This window comes from Zootoca vivipara, chromosome 9 (genome assembly GCF_963506605.1).
Source record: "Zootoca vivipara chromosome 9, rZooViv1.1, whole genome shotgun sequence".
In the NCBI taxonomy this organism is placed as follows: domain Eukaryota; kingdom Metazoa; phylum Chordata; class Lepidosauria; order Squamata; family Lacertidae; genus Zootoca; species Zootoca vivipara.
In genome coordinates this window covers 20,259,495-20,274,426 of record NC_083284.1, presented here as the reverse complement: position 1 = coordinate 20,274,426, position 14,932 = coordinate 20,259,495, and the positions used below count along the sequence as shown (strand labels likewise).

Sequence of the window (14,932 nt, the reverse complement as noted above, 5' to 3'; positions counted from 1 at the left end):
AAGAGAAGGAAGGAGCTGAAGACTCAGAAGAAACACAGAAAAAAGGACAGAAAAGCACAACGTATGGCAAATAATGTGGATAGGAAGTTCATGCTGCTTCAAAAGATTATAAGAAGCGATCATGGAATGTATACATTTGAAAATGCTTTGGAAACCAACCACCCCCCCCATTCATAGTCAAATATCACCCCAGAAATTTGATTTCCTCAACCCAACTTTGGTTTCAATCTACTGAAAGGCTGTTGTTGCAGAACGTTTAGCCTGAAGTCTGGGCAACCAGACAAGTGGAACAATGTTTTAAGACACATTAACAGTTATATGAAGAAACAAGCAATCTCATCCACTATGGTTTGTAAACCAACCCAACAAAGCCTGCAGCTCATCAACACTGCAGGGAGACATAAGGTATTTGACGCAGATATAAATTCAGATGCTAAATAAGGCAACCTTGTGTACTGCTTTAGTCAAGAGTTCATCAATTTAAGTGGTGAATTTGAAGCTTATATTTTTAAGAGGAAGTGCGCTGACAGCCCAAGACTGGGTGGCGTGCAGAGTCAACTCTCTTGTGAAATATTTCATTCTACACTTATTTAAGCCCTCTTTAGAATACCCAAAGAGAGCTGGTTTCCAAGAATTTTTTAGCTCATGCCTGTGAAATGTATATATTTACTATTACATAACTGTAACCTACCACTATACCTTTGGGAATGCAAATTTCAAGCGATATGCAAACAAACACACGAGCCACTGTAGACACAAGCATTAGCAAAGGAGAAATGCGTGGCTTGAATATTGATCCACTTTCCATTTTTGCCTACATAAGATTTTCAAGTGAAGAAAAAGAAATGCAAAGCAGCAGAACATTAATCAACGAAAGCAATATATTCCAGTCACATACTTCCAGAGTGCTTGCAAGATTAAGACAAGCTCAGTGGTTTTACATTACACTGTTAAGACTTTTTCTTCAAACGTAATGGAGGAAAAGTCAATTCTGGCAGATTGAATTTTAACACAAAATGAAATGAGAAAGTATAATGTAAAGAAAAATGATTTTTAGATACAAACAATGGTGTATATAAATATATGTACACAGGAAATAAGATAACAGTTCTACATACCTCTTGTGTTTATAATTTTTTATCTAAAACTAACTGGCCCTGCCACGCGTTGCTGTGGCTCAGTCTGTTAAATGGAGCCTCAGAGTCCCCCTTCAGACTCCCCTCACCTTCAGAGTCCCCCTGTTTTATGCATGTTATGTTTACACGGCACATCCCTGTGACTCCCCCCACCCTGTTCCGACCCATGACCTATCCCGCCCCTCCTCCCCCCATCCCCCACCCAGGCAAGCCCCCACCTCCCCTCGGCCTAGTCTGGAAAGCGGCCTAGTCTCCAAAGCCGAGTCAAGATGCTGTGGAGAGGAAAGGTTTCCTACGTGCAGTACCAGTGTAGCCGTCGCTAGAGGGCGCTGGTTTGCAACCTCTCCTGTGCTCCCAGCATGCACTTTCATCTGAGTTGTGAGTTCTGGAACACGTGGTTTTGGGGGTTTTAACTGGCGTAGGTGACACATCTGTCTTAGCAAACTTTCCTATAGCCATTGGACATTCACATGTGATGTTGTGTCAAAAGTTCACCTCAATTGGTCAAGCAGCTTTGGTGCAAAGTGGAAACACACCCACATGCCCAGTTTACATTTATATATATATATATATATATATATATATATATATATATATATATATATATATCAATAAATTAATAAATATCACGTGGTGCAGTGCTCTGAGTGTTGGGTTGGGTCAATGATAGCCAGGGAGTGGCTCAGCTAACATGGCTAATGGTCAGGTATGGTGGGAGTTTAGTCCAACAACATATGGAGGACACCAAACTGGCTACGCATAGGCGAGGTTGAAAGACTGAAGCTTGCACAAGGCAGAGTGAGCTTCTGAAATCCCCAGATCCAAACCTGTCTTCTAGTTGTGTTGTTAAGCTTTGAGCTACCTGGATGAAGGATGGGATAAATACACTAAACACAATGTTGAAGTGTGGACCTCTCTCCTTCAGCGTTCCAGAAAGCAGGTCACCCTCCTCCCGGTCACTCAATTTAATTTGCCCTCCCCAAGAGACACTCAACATTTTGTGATTACTGCGCATGCTCAGTCCTCACTGGGCCTTCTGGTTCTTGCCCTGTTAGGTTACGTTTTCTAAAGGACGGGTTGCTGAAATTTTACCCTCCAGATGTTGTAGGAACTCCTATCACCCCTGACTTTTGGCCATGCTGGCTGGGGCTCCTAGGAGCTGGAGTCCAACCATGTCTGAAGGGTTCCAGGTTAGCCACTTTGTACTTCTGTAAACCTTGGGGTTCCCCCAAGCATGATAAAAAATCCCTGTTGCTCACCAGTGGCGCCATTTTGCCTAACATTCTGTCAGCACTCACAAGGAGTGGAGCACTCACAAGGAGTTATCACAAGGAGTGGAAATTCCAAGCTATAATTTGATCTTACAAATTCTCACTCACGCCCATAGTTAGGACTCAGCAAAAAAGGCATATGGACCAATCACAAGACTTCGTCAGTAAATGTATTATTGGGATGGAACAAACGTCGCACCAACGTGACAGGCATACACACTTAAGGATTTGGGTGGCAGAGGACTCATCGTGTTTGAACCACCCTTTGCTGGCAATGCTATCATTCCGTAAAGTGGTATTTGTATCTTACAAGATCCCCTTTGCAGAAAAATACATTTGTATCTACACATACCTTGCAAGATGGGAGGAAGAAGGAGAGAAAAAGTTGCATATACCCATTTGAAAAGCTGCTCCTGTGACTGCTGCAGTCAACACTGCTGCAGTCCCCACCCACCACCACTGCAATGCTTCAGAGGCAATAAATCAGGGGGTGGCCAAATTCTGGCAGCTGCACAGATCAAGTGCAGCTCATGGGAGGATTTAGAAAGTAAAATTTAAAAGCCTCTTACTTTGTGGCTGGTGGCCACGATAAAAAAATATTCATCCTCCTCACTTGCAGGGTTAAAATACAGTGGTACCTCGGGTTAAGAACTTAATTCGTTCTGGAGGTCCGTTCTTAACCTGAAACTGTTCTTAACCTGAGCTACCACTTTAGCTAATGGGGCCTCCCGCTGCTGCCGCCACGCGATTTCTGTTCTCATCTTGAAGCAAAGATCTTAACCCGAGGTATTATTTCTGGGTTAGTGGAGTCTGTAACCTGAAGCATCTGTAACCTGAAGCGTTTGTAACCCGAGGTACCACTGTACCATGTGAAGCAAAAGCCTCGAACCCAGAGAACAAGCAGCAATGCAAGATGGCAAAACTGAATAAACAATCACACATCAGGGTGACGGATGAAGAAGAGGAGATTTGAGGAGCAAAGGCTAAACCATGGCAATGACAGCTTTTAGTAAGCGAGGAAGAAAAGCTATGAAAACAGAACTCTGGTATGATTATTCAGCAATTGTGGGTGGGTGGGTGGGATGAAGAAATTGGGTGCACCCTGAGACTTGACCATCTGAAGATCTGGCTCCTCAGCTCTTTAGAGTACATTCCTGAGGAGACATAGTTAAGACTTGCAATGTTAGTCTATTTACTTTGGGCACCACAGCTGTAAAGGAGGAAAGGGCAGCTTGTTAACATGGAAAAGGTATGGAAATGAAAGGAAAAAGCAGTAGCATTTTAGAAGAAGGATAGAAATGAGTGTGCATTTAATGTATTATTCACAGAGCTATCATCAGATCATAGGAACTGTTATTGATGCAATCCACAGCCCTGATTGCAGTTTGAATGAGATGGAGGTGCCTCGGTGCCCAGCCTTGCCTACTTTGAGAATCACCTCCTCAAATCGTGGGCGGCAGCTACCATTGGCCCCTTCTGGAAGTAGTCTGTGGAAATGCACAGAGGAGACCATTTTGGGTGAGGGGCGGGACCAACACAGTATCCATTGGTTCCTAATTTAGCCTAGCTGCTGTCACATGGCAGCAATGGGCCCAAGAAAGGTCTCTTCACAGCACCAGCTTGGGAGCCGCCATAGCAGAGGGCCTTTTTTCCCCTCTTCCACACACAACCCAGCTACCTCTCACTGTGGCCAACAGCAGCCTCCCCTTCTGTGGCTTCCAGAAAATGGCATTCAGAACCATTCATACCTCCGACAGCAGAGGCCAAACCAGTAAGTAATCCAAGTTGGTGGCTCCTGTGGGAATGAGCTCCATAGTTTAACTATGTGTTGGGTTTGGATTACACCCTAATACTATGAGCTTTGCTCAGGGCTTTTTTTTCCAGCTGGGACTCACTCAATCTGTTAAAATCTTCATACATTTGTAAATGATTTTTTTTTTCCTGAAAGAGGCGAACCCTTTCTTTCTTTGGTTTTAAATTATGCACCTATGTGTTAAATTATGCACCTATGTGTAACCTTCGACGCCTCCCTTTCCATGGAGGCGCAGGTTGCAGCCACAGCAAAGGTGGCGTTTTTCCATCTCCGCTGTATCAAGCAGTTGGTCCCTTACCTCTTTCGCCCTGATCTGGCCACAGTGATCCATGCGACGGTCACCGCCAGGCTTGATTATTGTAACTCGCTCTACACGGGGCTGCCCTTGAAGCTGACCCAGAAACTCCAGCGGGTGCAGAATGCCGCGGCGAGGCTCCTTATGGGGTCCCGGCCGCGGGATCACATTCATCCAGTGCTTTACCAGCTGCACTAGCTCCCGGTGGAGTACAGGATCAGGTTTAAGGTACTGGTTTTGACCTTTAAAGCCCTATGCGGCTTGGGACCCTCATATCTACGGGACCGCCTCTCCTGGTATGACCCGCGGAGGACCTTAAGGTCCACAAACAACAATACTCTGGAGATCCCGAGCCATAAGGTGGCTAGATTGGCCTCTACTCGGGCCAGGGCCATTTCAGTATTGGCCCCAACTTGGTGGAACGCTCTTTCACAGGAGACCAGGGCCCTGCGGGATTTGTCATCTTTCCACAGGGCCTGCAAGACAGAGCTGTTCCACCTGGCCTTTGGGTTGGACTTAGTCTGACCCCTGTGTTTTCCTCCCTCATGGCTTGGATTTATGGACTACCGGTACTTAAAATCAGGCTGCATTTTAAATTTTAATACTGCATTTTAATCTGTATTTTAATTAATTGCTTTTTATGTTTTATTGTAATTTTATTGGTGTGAGCCACCCTGAGCCCGGTTTTGACTGGGGAGAACGGGGTATAAATAAAAATTTATTATTATTATTATTATTATCATCATCATCATCATCATCATCATCATCATAGTAAGTCGAAAAGCGACATTGGAAACGCGATTTCCCATAGGAATGCATTGGAAACGGAAAAATTTGTAAGTCAAAGCAACCCCATCTAAAAATTCGTAAGTTGAAAAAACCCTATCTAAAACCTCCGCGGTTTCCGTTCAGATATCGAGAAATTCGTAAGCATGCGGCCATTTGCCCCATTCGTAAGTCGAAAAATTCCGTTGTCGAGTCATTTGTAAGTCGAGGTACCACTGTACTTTTCTTCCCACCAGAGAGATGAACCTATGAAAATGGACCACATGAAGCTTTCTAATTCAGGATGCAAATATTTGAAGTGTGTCTTGCCACAGACACATTGTCAAAACAGTCCCTCCAACCCAAACACACACTCCCCTTAATTATACTCCTTGAAATACGTCAAGGCCCTATAGAGTTTTTTATGTTAAAAAGAAAAAAAGGAGGGCATCAGTAATGCAGATTTTCCTCCTGGATGGAATAAGTAGCTCATTTAATATTTATAAATTGTTTGGACTGCTCAAAAAGTGTTTACCTGGGAGCTTATATTCTAATTAGTTTATTTAGAAAAGTGCTCACAGGTGATTAGGAAGAACTGCCAGTTTAATAATGAACCTCGGAGATTGGGCAGGGGGGGGGGGGTAATCCTCTTGGGTTGCCCAATCGCCTTGCCTGTTAGAAATAATAGCTCTCCCTCTTCCTCAGATTAATTCAAGGGAGTCGGCAGAACCACTTCAAAGACGGGATAAATCTATTAAGCTAAAACCATTTTGCAGACAGAAAAAAGTTAATGAGAAGACTTCATAGAATGGGAAACAACAGCAGCAGAGCTGGGTGCCAAACATAAAATGCACTGAACAGCAAAAGAAGCGTATTTGTTATTACGAAAGGTGATGAAAGGACTATTTATGAAGGTTCGCACAATCCTTTTAGACAAAAACCAGTTGCCCACATTCTGCTGCCAGGCGGGGTCTGGCTTGATTGTGACTGGCCCACTTCAAATAAAAAAAATTCCTTCCAGTAGCACCTTAGAGACCAACTAAGTTTGTCACAGGCCCACTTCAGAATGTCTTATGAAACTTCATGCATCCTAGTTGTAGCATGAAGCTCCTGGCTTGCATTAAGCCTTAAACTCCCATTATGTCAAAACTTGGAAATTCTGGCTTAATGTCAGTTAGCAAACAAACAAACAAACAAACAAACAAACAAACAAACAAACAAACAAAGCAAGCATGATGCAATACAAGCCAGGATCTTGATAGTGAAACCAGTGTGCAATTGAAGGGGAACAAGATGGAGGGGGAAAAGGGAGGAGTTTGGCCCCAAGGCTAATGCTTGGCATCATAAACTCAATGGCCCAGTTCAGACAGTCTTTCCCAGTTTCATAAACCCACGTCTATGAAGCCTTGAATGACTGCCCTAACTGGGCCACTGGCTCCCAATGGCTCAACCCAGATGTTACTTCCTGACATTATAAACCAATGCTTTCCAAACTTGGGTCTCCAGCTGTTTTTGGACTACTTGTTGTTGTTTAGTCGTTTAGTCGTGTCCGACTCTTCGTGACCCCATGGACCATAGCACGCCAGGCACTCCTGTCTTGCACTGCCTCCCGCAGTTTGGTCAAACTCATGTTCGTAGCTTCGAGAACACTGTCCAACCATCTTGTCCTCTGTCGTCCCCTTCTCCTAGTGCCCTCAATCTTTGCCAACATCAGGGTCTTTTCCAAGGATTCTTCTCTTCTCATGAGGTGGCCAAAGTATTGGAGCCTCAGCTTCACGATCTGTCCTTCCAGTGAGCACTCAGGGCTGATTTCCTTAAGAATGGATAGGTTTGATCTTCTTGCAGTCCATGGGACTCTCAAGAGTCTCCTCCAGCACCATAATTCAAAAGCATCAATTTTGGACTACAACTCCCATCAATTCCATGACAACTGGTCTTGCTGGTTAGGGATGATGGGAGTTGTAGTCCAAAACAGCTGGAGACCCAAGTTTGGGAAGCACTGTTAAACCATGGTTTATGAAGGCAGACATGTCAAGCCTAAGCTGGGCCACGTGAGTTCTATTGGGGTGTGCAACAGTTCCTTCCTGTGGCGAACAGGAAAATGTCTTCACGACACCCCACTGGCAAAGAGCTCCCCTGCGCATGAGGTGTTGCCCCATACATTTCAACACAGGAAACAAAGCTGCATGAGTTTTCTTTTTCACATGCAAAATTGCTCCCTCCATTGAAATGAGGGGAGACGCCCTCATTTGCTTCCAGAAGTCCTATGTGCTTGTACATATACTGCACATGAGGATCTTAACAGGGGCAAATATATATTTACTACTATGATATTTACAACCATTTTGCTAATACAATGGGAAACACTGTTTTTAACCTGTAATTAAAATAGCAACTTTTCTTGCGTACTGGTTTTAACATTATATATATTAAAAAAGAAAATCCTAGGTGTATAGTGTACTTAAGAGAAAAGGGTTTCTTAGGATTTTTGTTTACCATTCTCATTGCTATAGTTCATCAGCATGCCACAAAAGACAGTCATGAGCTTCTCACTGGCTGGATCTGTTTTACTGCACAGTGACCTTAAATGGTCTATTACAATCTCTGCCCCACCTGCATGGTCAACTGCGCTTCTGCCCTCATCTGTAAAAAAAAGAGTCAAGTTAAAAAATAAAATTAAAAAGGCACTTAAGAGTTCCAAACATAACAATAGTCATAAAAAAGTAGATGGGTCTTGGGTAATTAGTGCTACTATAATCACAGCATGAACTGGGCAAAGTATTTACACAAGTGCTTAAGGGATAGGCTGCTACAGGCACCTTATTTTAAGGGCAATTTCTTGGAAGACATAAACCTGGGGAGAATCCCAAGGCCCATCCTCTCCAGGAGGTCCACTCAACCCTTCCCTCATGCCACCAGCTCTTGCGTTTTCGAAATCATTCCTTCACCGGGAAGGCAGAAGATAAAAAAGCAGCAATGCAGTACATTTTCACTTGGAAGTAAATGCCACTGAACACAATGAGACTTGCTTCTGAGTAGACACAGGATTGCATTGGTGTTTCCTCAGAGCCAAACACAGATAGATGCTGCTTCATAGCAAAAGTTGGTATGGCAACTATGCTTGAGGACCATAAATCAGGAAGACAGGGCCACCTTTTTTAAAAAATTAGTCAATTGGGGGGGGGGAATGGAAATCCACAAAAAGCAGCCTTTCCCTTCTGTCCACAGGAGCTAAAAAGTATTCTGTTCCATGAATGGAATTCCACTCATTCGTCTCTGCATCCAACCTGATAAAACTAAATTTGGGGAGAGGAAATTGTTAGAGAGAGTTTGGCTCCATGTTCAGACCAGTAGTGTGTATCTCTCTTGAAGGGAATAAAGCACATTGTAAATTGAAAATGCCACATGATGCTAATTACAGGCTATCTGCCCTCCCTTTCTGATCCCAAAGTCCCAGAGTATTCCACAAAACATGCTCAGTGATCCACAGTGAAAACAAGTTCAGAATGTGCTTATTCTTTCCTTGACTGTTACCCTGTCAACTTTAGCAGCCAAGTGAACTCCCACGCAAAACGTGTTTCTTTAGCAGCTTGCAAGGTGGTGGTGGTGGGTTTTTTTAAAAAAAAAAAACGCAATAAGTTTTTTTTTCAAGAAAGCAAACAACAATATGTACTGCTTGCTTGTAAACACAACAAACTGCTTTCACAGCTTCAGTTTGCATCACTACAGTTCCCAATAAAATTCGTCTTGAGGATATTTAAATGTGCACGTTGTTCTTAAGGTTTGTGGTTAAGCTCAAGTGATGAGAAATACCACACAGCGATGAGAAAGGGGGGGGGGGGGTTTGAGGGGCAAGACAGCAGCAAGCTCAACATGACACAAATGCAGCAGTAGAGCCAATTCTGCTGGTGCACTGCAAAGGCCTCATTGCCCCTCCACCACTGCATAGTATACTGTATCAGTTTTACATTCATTTGTTGGGAACAGTCTATTCATAACTGAATGTTTCAGCTAATAGCCATTTAGTTTTCCAGCCTCCTGAACTCTTCTCCCCATCTCACCGGTCTGACTACGTCTTAGACATACACCAATATGGTTGCTATTTATTAACAATTCCGTATACTCTCAGGAACAATCAAAGATTTCTAACTCCACTCTCTCAGCTCCACTGTTTGTAGATGGACTTGATAGAAAACACTTTCTACAACCATATTCTGCCTGAGATGGCCAAAGAGATCATTTAACTCTGAAAAGACAAGGGTGAGGTTTAAATAAAGTTTTTCCAAAATGTATATACTTCAGGGATATATAAAATAACACAGTTCCCTTTGTACACAATAAACTTCTAATTCCTTTAAAAAGGGGACACTGGATGAGTTTTTGTTGTCTCATCTCTTCAATCTTACTGAACTAGTGGACCAAATCTTTCAAAATTCTGTTATTCTTGCTCCTTTCACTTTTTGTTAAGGAATAGGTTGTGCTATTTTTTTTGGAAAAATTCTGTTAATGTGCTCAACTTTATGCAATGCATTTCTCAGGAGTGAAACAATTAGCTAAACAAACATTTGTGAAACCAATAAATATGAGCATATTTCCCCACCACCCCCAGAGATGAAATTAAAAACAAAGAGAGGCTGATCATTCCATTATTTTTACTGAGCAATTTGGACTTTTGTGCATCACTGTGGTAGATCACTTTTAAATTATATTTCTCAGCAGGATACATTTAATAGGACTGGAGAGCAGCAGAAGGAACAAAAATGGTTCCTTAAAATTATAGTTTTCCATATACCTCAAGAATATTTTACTCTTCAAAAGTCTCCCAAAGGAGCCCTTTGAAGAATTTTTAATCCTCAGAAAAAAATATTTCCAGTCCTAAAGAAGAGTGCCCTGAAAACATTTGCTGTATTTGATGAGGATTTAGTTATTCTGTTCCAGTTCCACACATTAATGGCGAACTCTCAGGGTTGTTTCATCATCTTTAATTCCAAGTCTATGGTTGCTTTTGCAAGTTTATAGGATATATCTAAAATCAGAACATGGGGGAAAAATCATATGCTTGCAAACTGAGGGTGTCTCCAGAGTTTCAGATTTGGGGCATGTCGATAAAACCTTTTCACGTTGCAAGACTAGACATGGGAGTGGCTTTTCAAAACAAATCTTGTTAAGATGTGGTTCTCAGATTTCAATGCCAAATAACACAAACTGAAAATCAAACACGATGAGCCCGCAGTGCAAATATAATACATAGTACCACAAGGACAAGGAACCTCAGGCCTCAAGGTCAAATGCATTCCCCCCCCACTGCCACTGCCTCTTTGTCTGGTGCTTTGGACTCTCCCTCAACCAGCCCCTCTCCTCAACTGCCCCATCTCTCCAAAGGCCACACCCTGCGGTGGCAACTGCAGAACACCCTCCTTCTTGCCTGCCTGGAATGTGTCCTCGAATTCTGATAATGATTCTTGCTTGTCTGGATGGAGGATAGAGAGGGGTGCATGTAGAAACTATCCTGTACAAAGGTGAAATGTACATTTCTTCATGCCATAACTGGCCAGGAGGAGGAGGAGGAGAAGAAGAAGAAGAAGAAGGAGAAGAAGAAGAAGAAGAAGAAGAAGAAGAAGAAGAAGAAGAAGAAGAAGAAGAAGAAGAAGAAGAAGAAGAAGAAGAAGAAGAAGAGGAAGAAGAAGAAGAAGAAGAAAGCCTTTTGTTCCCTCTCCTCAGGAAAAAGAGAGAAAGAGGCAAAACTTGTTCCCATGTTTTCCACCAATGAGTTATGTTTTGGGCATTTCCAAAAGCCAGAAATATCCCAGGGTTCTAAAGAACAGGTGTCCACAGTTTTCTATCCTGCTTCGTGTTTGCTCTATTCATAGCAGCCACCAGGATACATCTGAGACAGGCACGGTCCGGAAGTTATTCTGTGAGTGGGTGGGTGGGTGTTAAGCCCCTAACCCCAATGCAAAGTGTTAGGCTAAAGCCGATGCACTCATTAAAAATTCACTGTATAATTAACTTACAGTGCAATGTATACATGTCTACTCAAAGCCTCCTTGTGTTTAATTGGGCTACTCCCAGGTAAAACAAATTGGGTATAGGATTACAGTAAGCAGGCTAGATGAAAAGCAACTGAAGCCTTGAAGCTGTGCCTAATTACAATGTGGTGTGATAACTTTTCTCTCCATTATGGTAATGCATGCAAATACATCATAATGAATTGCTGAGGCTACTGTTGCCCTGCTTCCATTCACCGGGGTGGGGTGGGGTGGGGTGGAATCAGTCATGCTTTTATCCAAAGATAATCAAACTGCTAATTGTAATCTTACTTGTCTACAATATATTGTGATAGGGCTAAGTAATTTTAACTACAGCTTTATAAATAAAAGTTTCAAGAAGGAGAATGTACAAATCAAAATTAATTTGCAAGAGAGAGAATAATCTGCTTCATCGAGCGCATATCCCATTAATGGGATAATTTTGTATCTGCTGTCCTCTTTAAATAGTCTTCAAGGGTGGTCTTTGTAGAGCATGCCATCTATAGCAGTTATGTCTGTACATGGTCTCTACATTCAATTAAAAATATCACACTCTTCTCAACAAGGCCAGGGAGAGAAGAGCACAGAGTGCCCTCACTGTAATGTGATACTGTTTGGTATACATTCCCAGTGACCAGGAGAGGCTCAAATTAATTATCAATACACAACTTCTGTGGTTTTTTTAGAGTTTCATGTGGAAGGCAGGTGAAGTGAAAGGGAGGTACGTATTGTTATAAGTTTCAGGGGCCAGAGTCTGTGGGTGCAAGTTACCCATAAATCCTGAAATCAGTAAAAGTCAGAATTAATGAAGGTTTTGTTAATCCATGGTTTCCCAAGTATAATCAAGTTCACCCTGGGTTGTCAGCACTGTTTAAAGGAACTAGACTAGCATCCTCTGAGAACCAGCTTTAAAGAGTAGGGGGCACAGACTTCAAGTTATGCCTTTGCACTCAAAATGCACTTTTACACTGCCTCACATTCAGTCTGACTACACAGCCTGCTTGAACTTGGGAAATTCGGTAAAGCATAGTCTTTGCCACTGATCCATAAAGCGTCCCTTTATTTCCAGACACTTGGGTGCAGGTAAAAGCACTTCTACTTTTAAGGCTGGCTTGCAAAGGAGAGAACAAAACAAAAACAACCCGAACAGAAGGATAGAAAGTGCTGTGGTACCTTAGAGACCCTGATGAAGTCACCGACTGAACAATTAGTCTCTGGGGTGCCACATTACTTACCAGGAAAGATGAAGAGTTATTTTGTGCAAAGAAAATGAAGGGGGTGGGAGGAGAGAAACCTTGAGTCTCTCTCTCTCTCTCTTTCTCCTGCCCTTGCTGTTCATTCAGCCCCTATTTGAAGAGCCATTCCTTCTGCAAGGAGGAGAAGAGATGCCTTCAATGAAAAAAATGTAAACAAATGAATATAGTTCCTCCATTTCCCTGCCTTGTTCACTGCTGCGATCAAAACAATGTGCAGGAAATGAGAAGGTGTAAGGGCAGGAAGCTTTGCCAGCAGCTGCTGGGGAAACCCAAGTCCTGCAGATGTCCTAGAAGCTGTAGAAAGGATGCTTCATTTATATCCCATCTTTTCTCCAAGGAGAAAACATGCTGGCTCTGAGTTAGTCCATATTCGTAGGAGCCCACAGTGCAAATATAATACGTAGGAGCTGGCAGGAAGAGCTTTCAGTGGCACCTCATCTGCTTTGGGTCTGGGACCTGGTCAGCATAGTCAGTGTCAACATAACGGCAGGTGTGGAGGACTCCCTGGTCCTGAATGGGTCACTGTGCCCCTGAAGGACCAGGTGCGCAGTGTGGGAGTCATTTTGGACTCACAGCTGTCCATGGAGGCGCAGGTTAATTCTGCATCCAGGGCAGCTGTCCACCAGCTGCATCTGGTACGCCGGCTGAGATCCTACCTGCCTGCGGACTGTCTCGCCAGAGTGGTACACGCTCTGGTTATCTCCCGCTTGGACTACTGCAATGCGTTCTATGTGGCGCTACCTTTGAAGGTGACTCAGAAACTGCAATTAATCCAAAATGTGGCAGCTAGACTGGTGACTGGGAGTGGCTGCCGAGAGCATATAACACTGAGAGACCTGCATTGGGTCCCAGTACGTTTCCGAGCACAAGTCAAAGTATTGGTGACGACCTTTAAAGCCCTAAACAGCCCCTGTCCTGTATACCTGAAGGAGCGTCTCCACCCCCATCGTTCTGCCCGGACACTGAGGTCCAGCTCCGAGGGCCTTCTGGCGGTTCCCTCAGTGCGAGAAGTGAGGTTACAGGGAAGCAGGCAGAGGGCCTCGGTAGTAGCACCCACCCTGTAGAATGCCCTTCCATCAGATGTCAAGGAAATAAACAACTATGTGACTTTTAGAAGACAACTGAAGGCAGCCCTGTATCGGGAAGTTTTAAATGTTTGATATGATTATAATTATTAACCCCATCCTTTGAAAAGCCCCCAAATGGAACTTGGATGGGCCTGAAATTGGCAACCACCTCAACTAAGCCAACAGTTACTCAAGAATATCAGAAGGCATCCCTGTATATTTAAATATTCTAAAACTGTTCTAGGCTAGGAATTCTAATTCTATTCAGAGCGGGGTCAGAGAAGATTTCTTGAAGAAAAAAATGTTTAAAGTATATTCCACACAATCCTAAGCATCAAGATAGTTGAATACCAGCAGATAAATACTAAGAATGGCTCCTTCCTCCTTTTGTCAAGATGCCAAATGCTGGGGCAATTTAAAAGATCTCTGCTTTCAAGAAATGCTCACATTTCAGTCGTGGTGAGCCTTGAAGCAAAAAGGCATTTCATAAGAATTAAGTGATTACCAGGCATGCAAGAAGAGTCCTACTGGTTCCATCAAGTCCAGCTTCTCTTTCACCCAGTGGATAACCATCAGCTGCTGGGAAACCACCAGCAGGGCATGAAGACAACAGACATCATTTAATGCCGTTCCCTGGCAGATGATTATCAGTAGCACGATGCTTTATGAATCTGGAGTGTCCATATGCCCATGGTAGACCTCTCCTTTGCGAATCTGCCCTTTAAAGTCTTCCTGTGACAGTGAATTTAATTCATTATGAATTTTGTGAAGTAGTGCTTTCTTTTGTCTGTACAGAGAACATATCTACGTACATCCACTAGTTGAAATGGCATCCAGATGACAGGAAAATAGCACATGTTCTGCTGTGTTTTTTTGAGTACATGGATGCCATTCTAATCGTATGTGATTTGTGGCTGACAGCATCAAAATTTGACAAGAAGGGTCTCCCACCATTGCTAGTGGAAAATGCCCAGGAACAAATAAGAATCATTTTCTGATTTTAAACAAGAGAATGATTTCTGTAAATATAGTTAATTTCTGTAATCGACCTGGAATTTGCATTTTGATAATTTCGATGGAAGTTTTATAAATGTATATGTGACCACAAACAGGGGGCCTCTGCAATGCTGCAGCTACAGCTCTTACAAATACTTTGCATTGAGACTAGTCACACTGCCTTACTTGCCACTCTCTGAACAGAGCATAATATTTCTGAAGCTTTACATATTGTGCTGGGCGTCCATCGTCATTTCCATGACAATGAAGCTGAAAACTGAGTCAGCAGCTGGACATCTAAAGT

The 14,932-nt window shown here is 43.0% G+C and overlaps 1 protein-coding gene across 5 annotated transcripts in view; it reads right to left on the bottom strand.

The window, feature by feature from the left end:
* The window catches only part of RAP1GDS1 (Rap1 GTPase-GDP dissociation stimulator 1), a 113,411-nt gene that overhangs the window by 28,075 nt on the left and 70,404 nt on the right, over positions 1 to 14,932 (bottom strand). For 4 of the 5 annotated variants that reach the window (XM_035112295.2, XM_035112296.2, XM_035112299.2 and 1 more), the window contains one exon: positions 7,777 to 7,923. The exons of the other annotated variant lie outside the window; for it this stretch is intronic. In XM_035112295.2, coding sequence (XP_034968186.1) covers positions 7,777 to 7,923 — 147 coding nt within the window. The remainder of the gene's footprint in view (positions 1 to 7,776; positions 7,924 to 14,932) is intronic. 5 annotated transcript variants of the gene reach the window in all.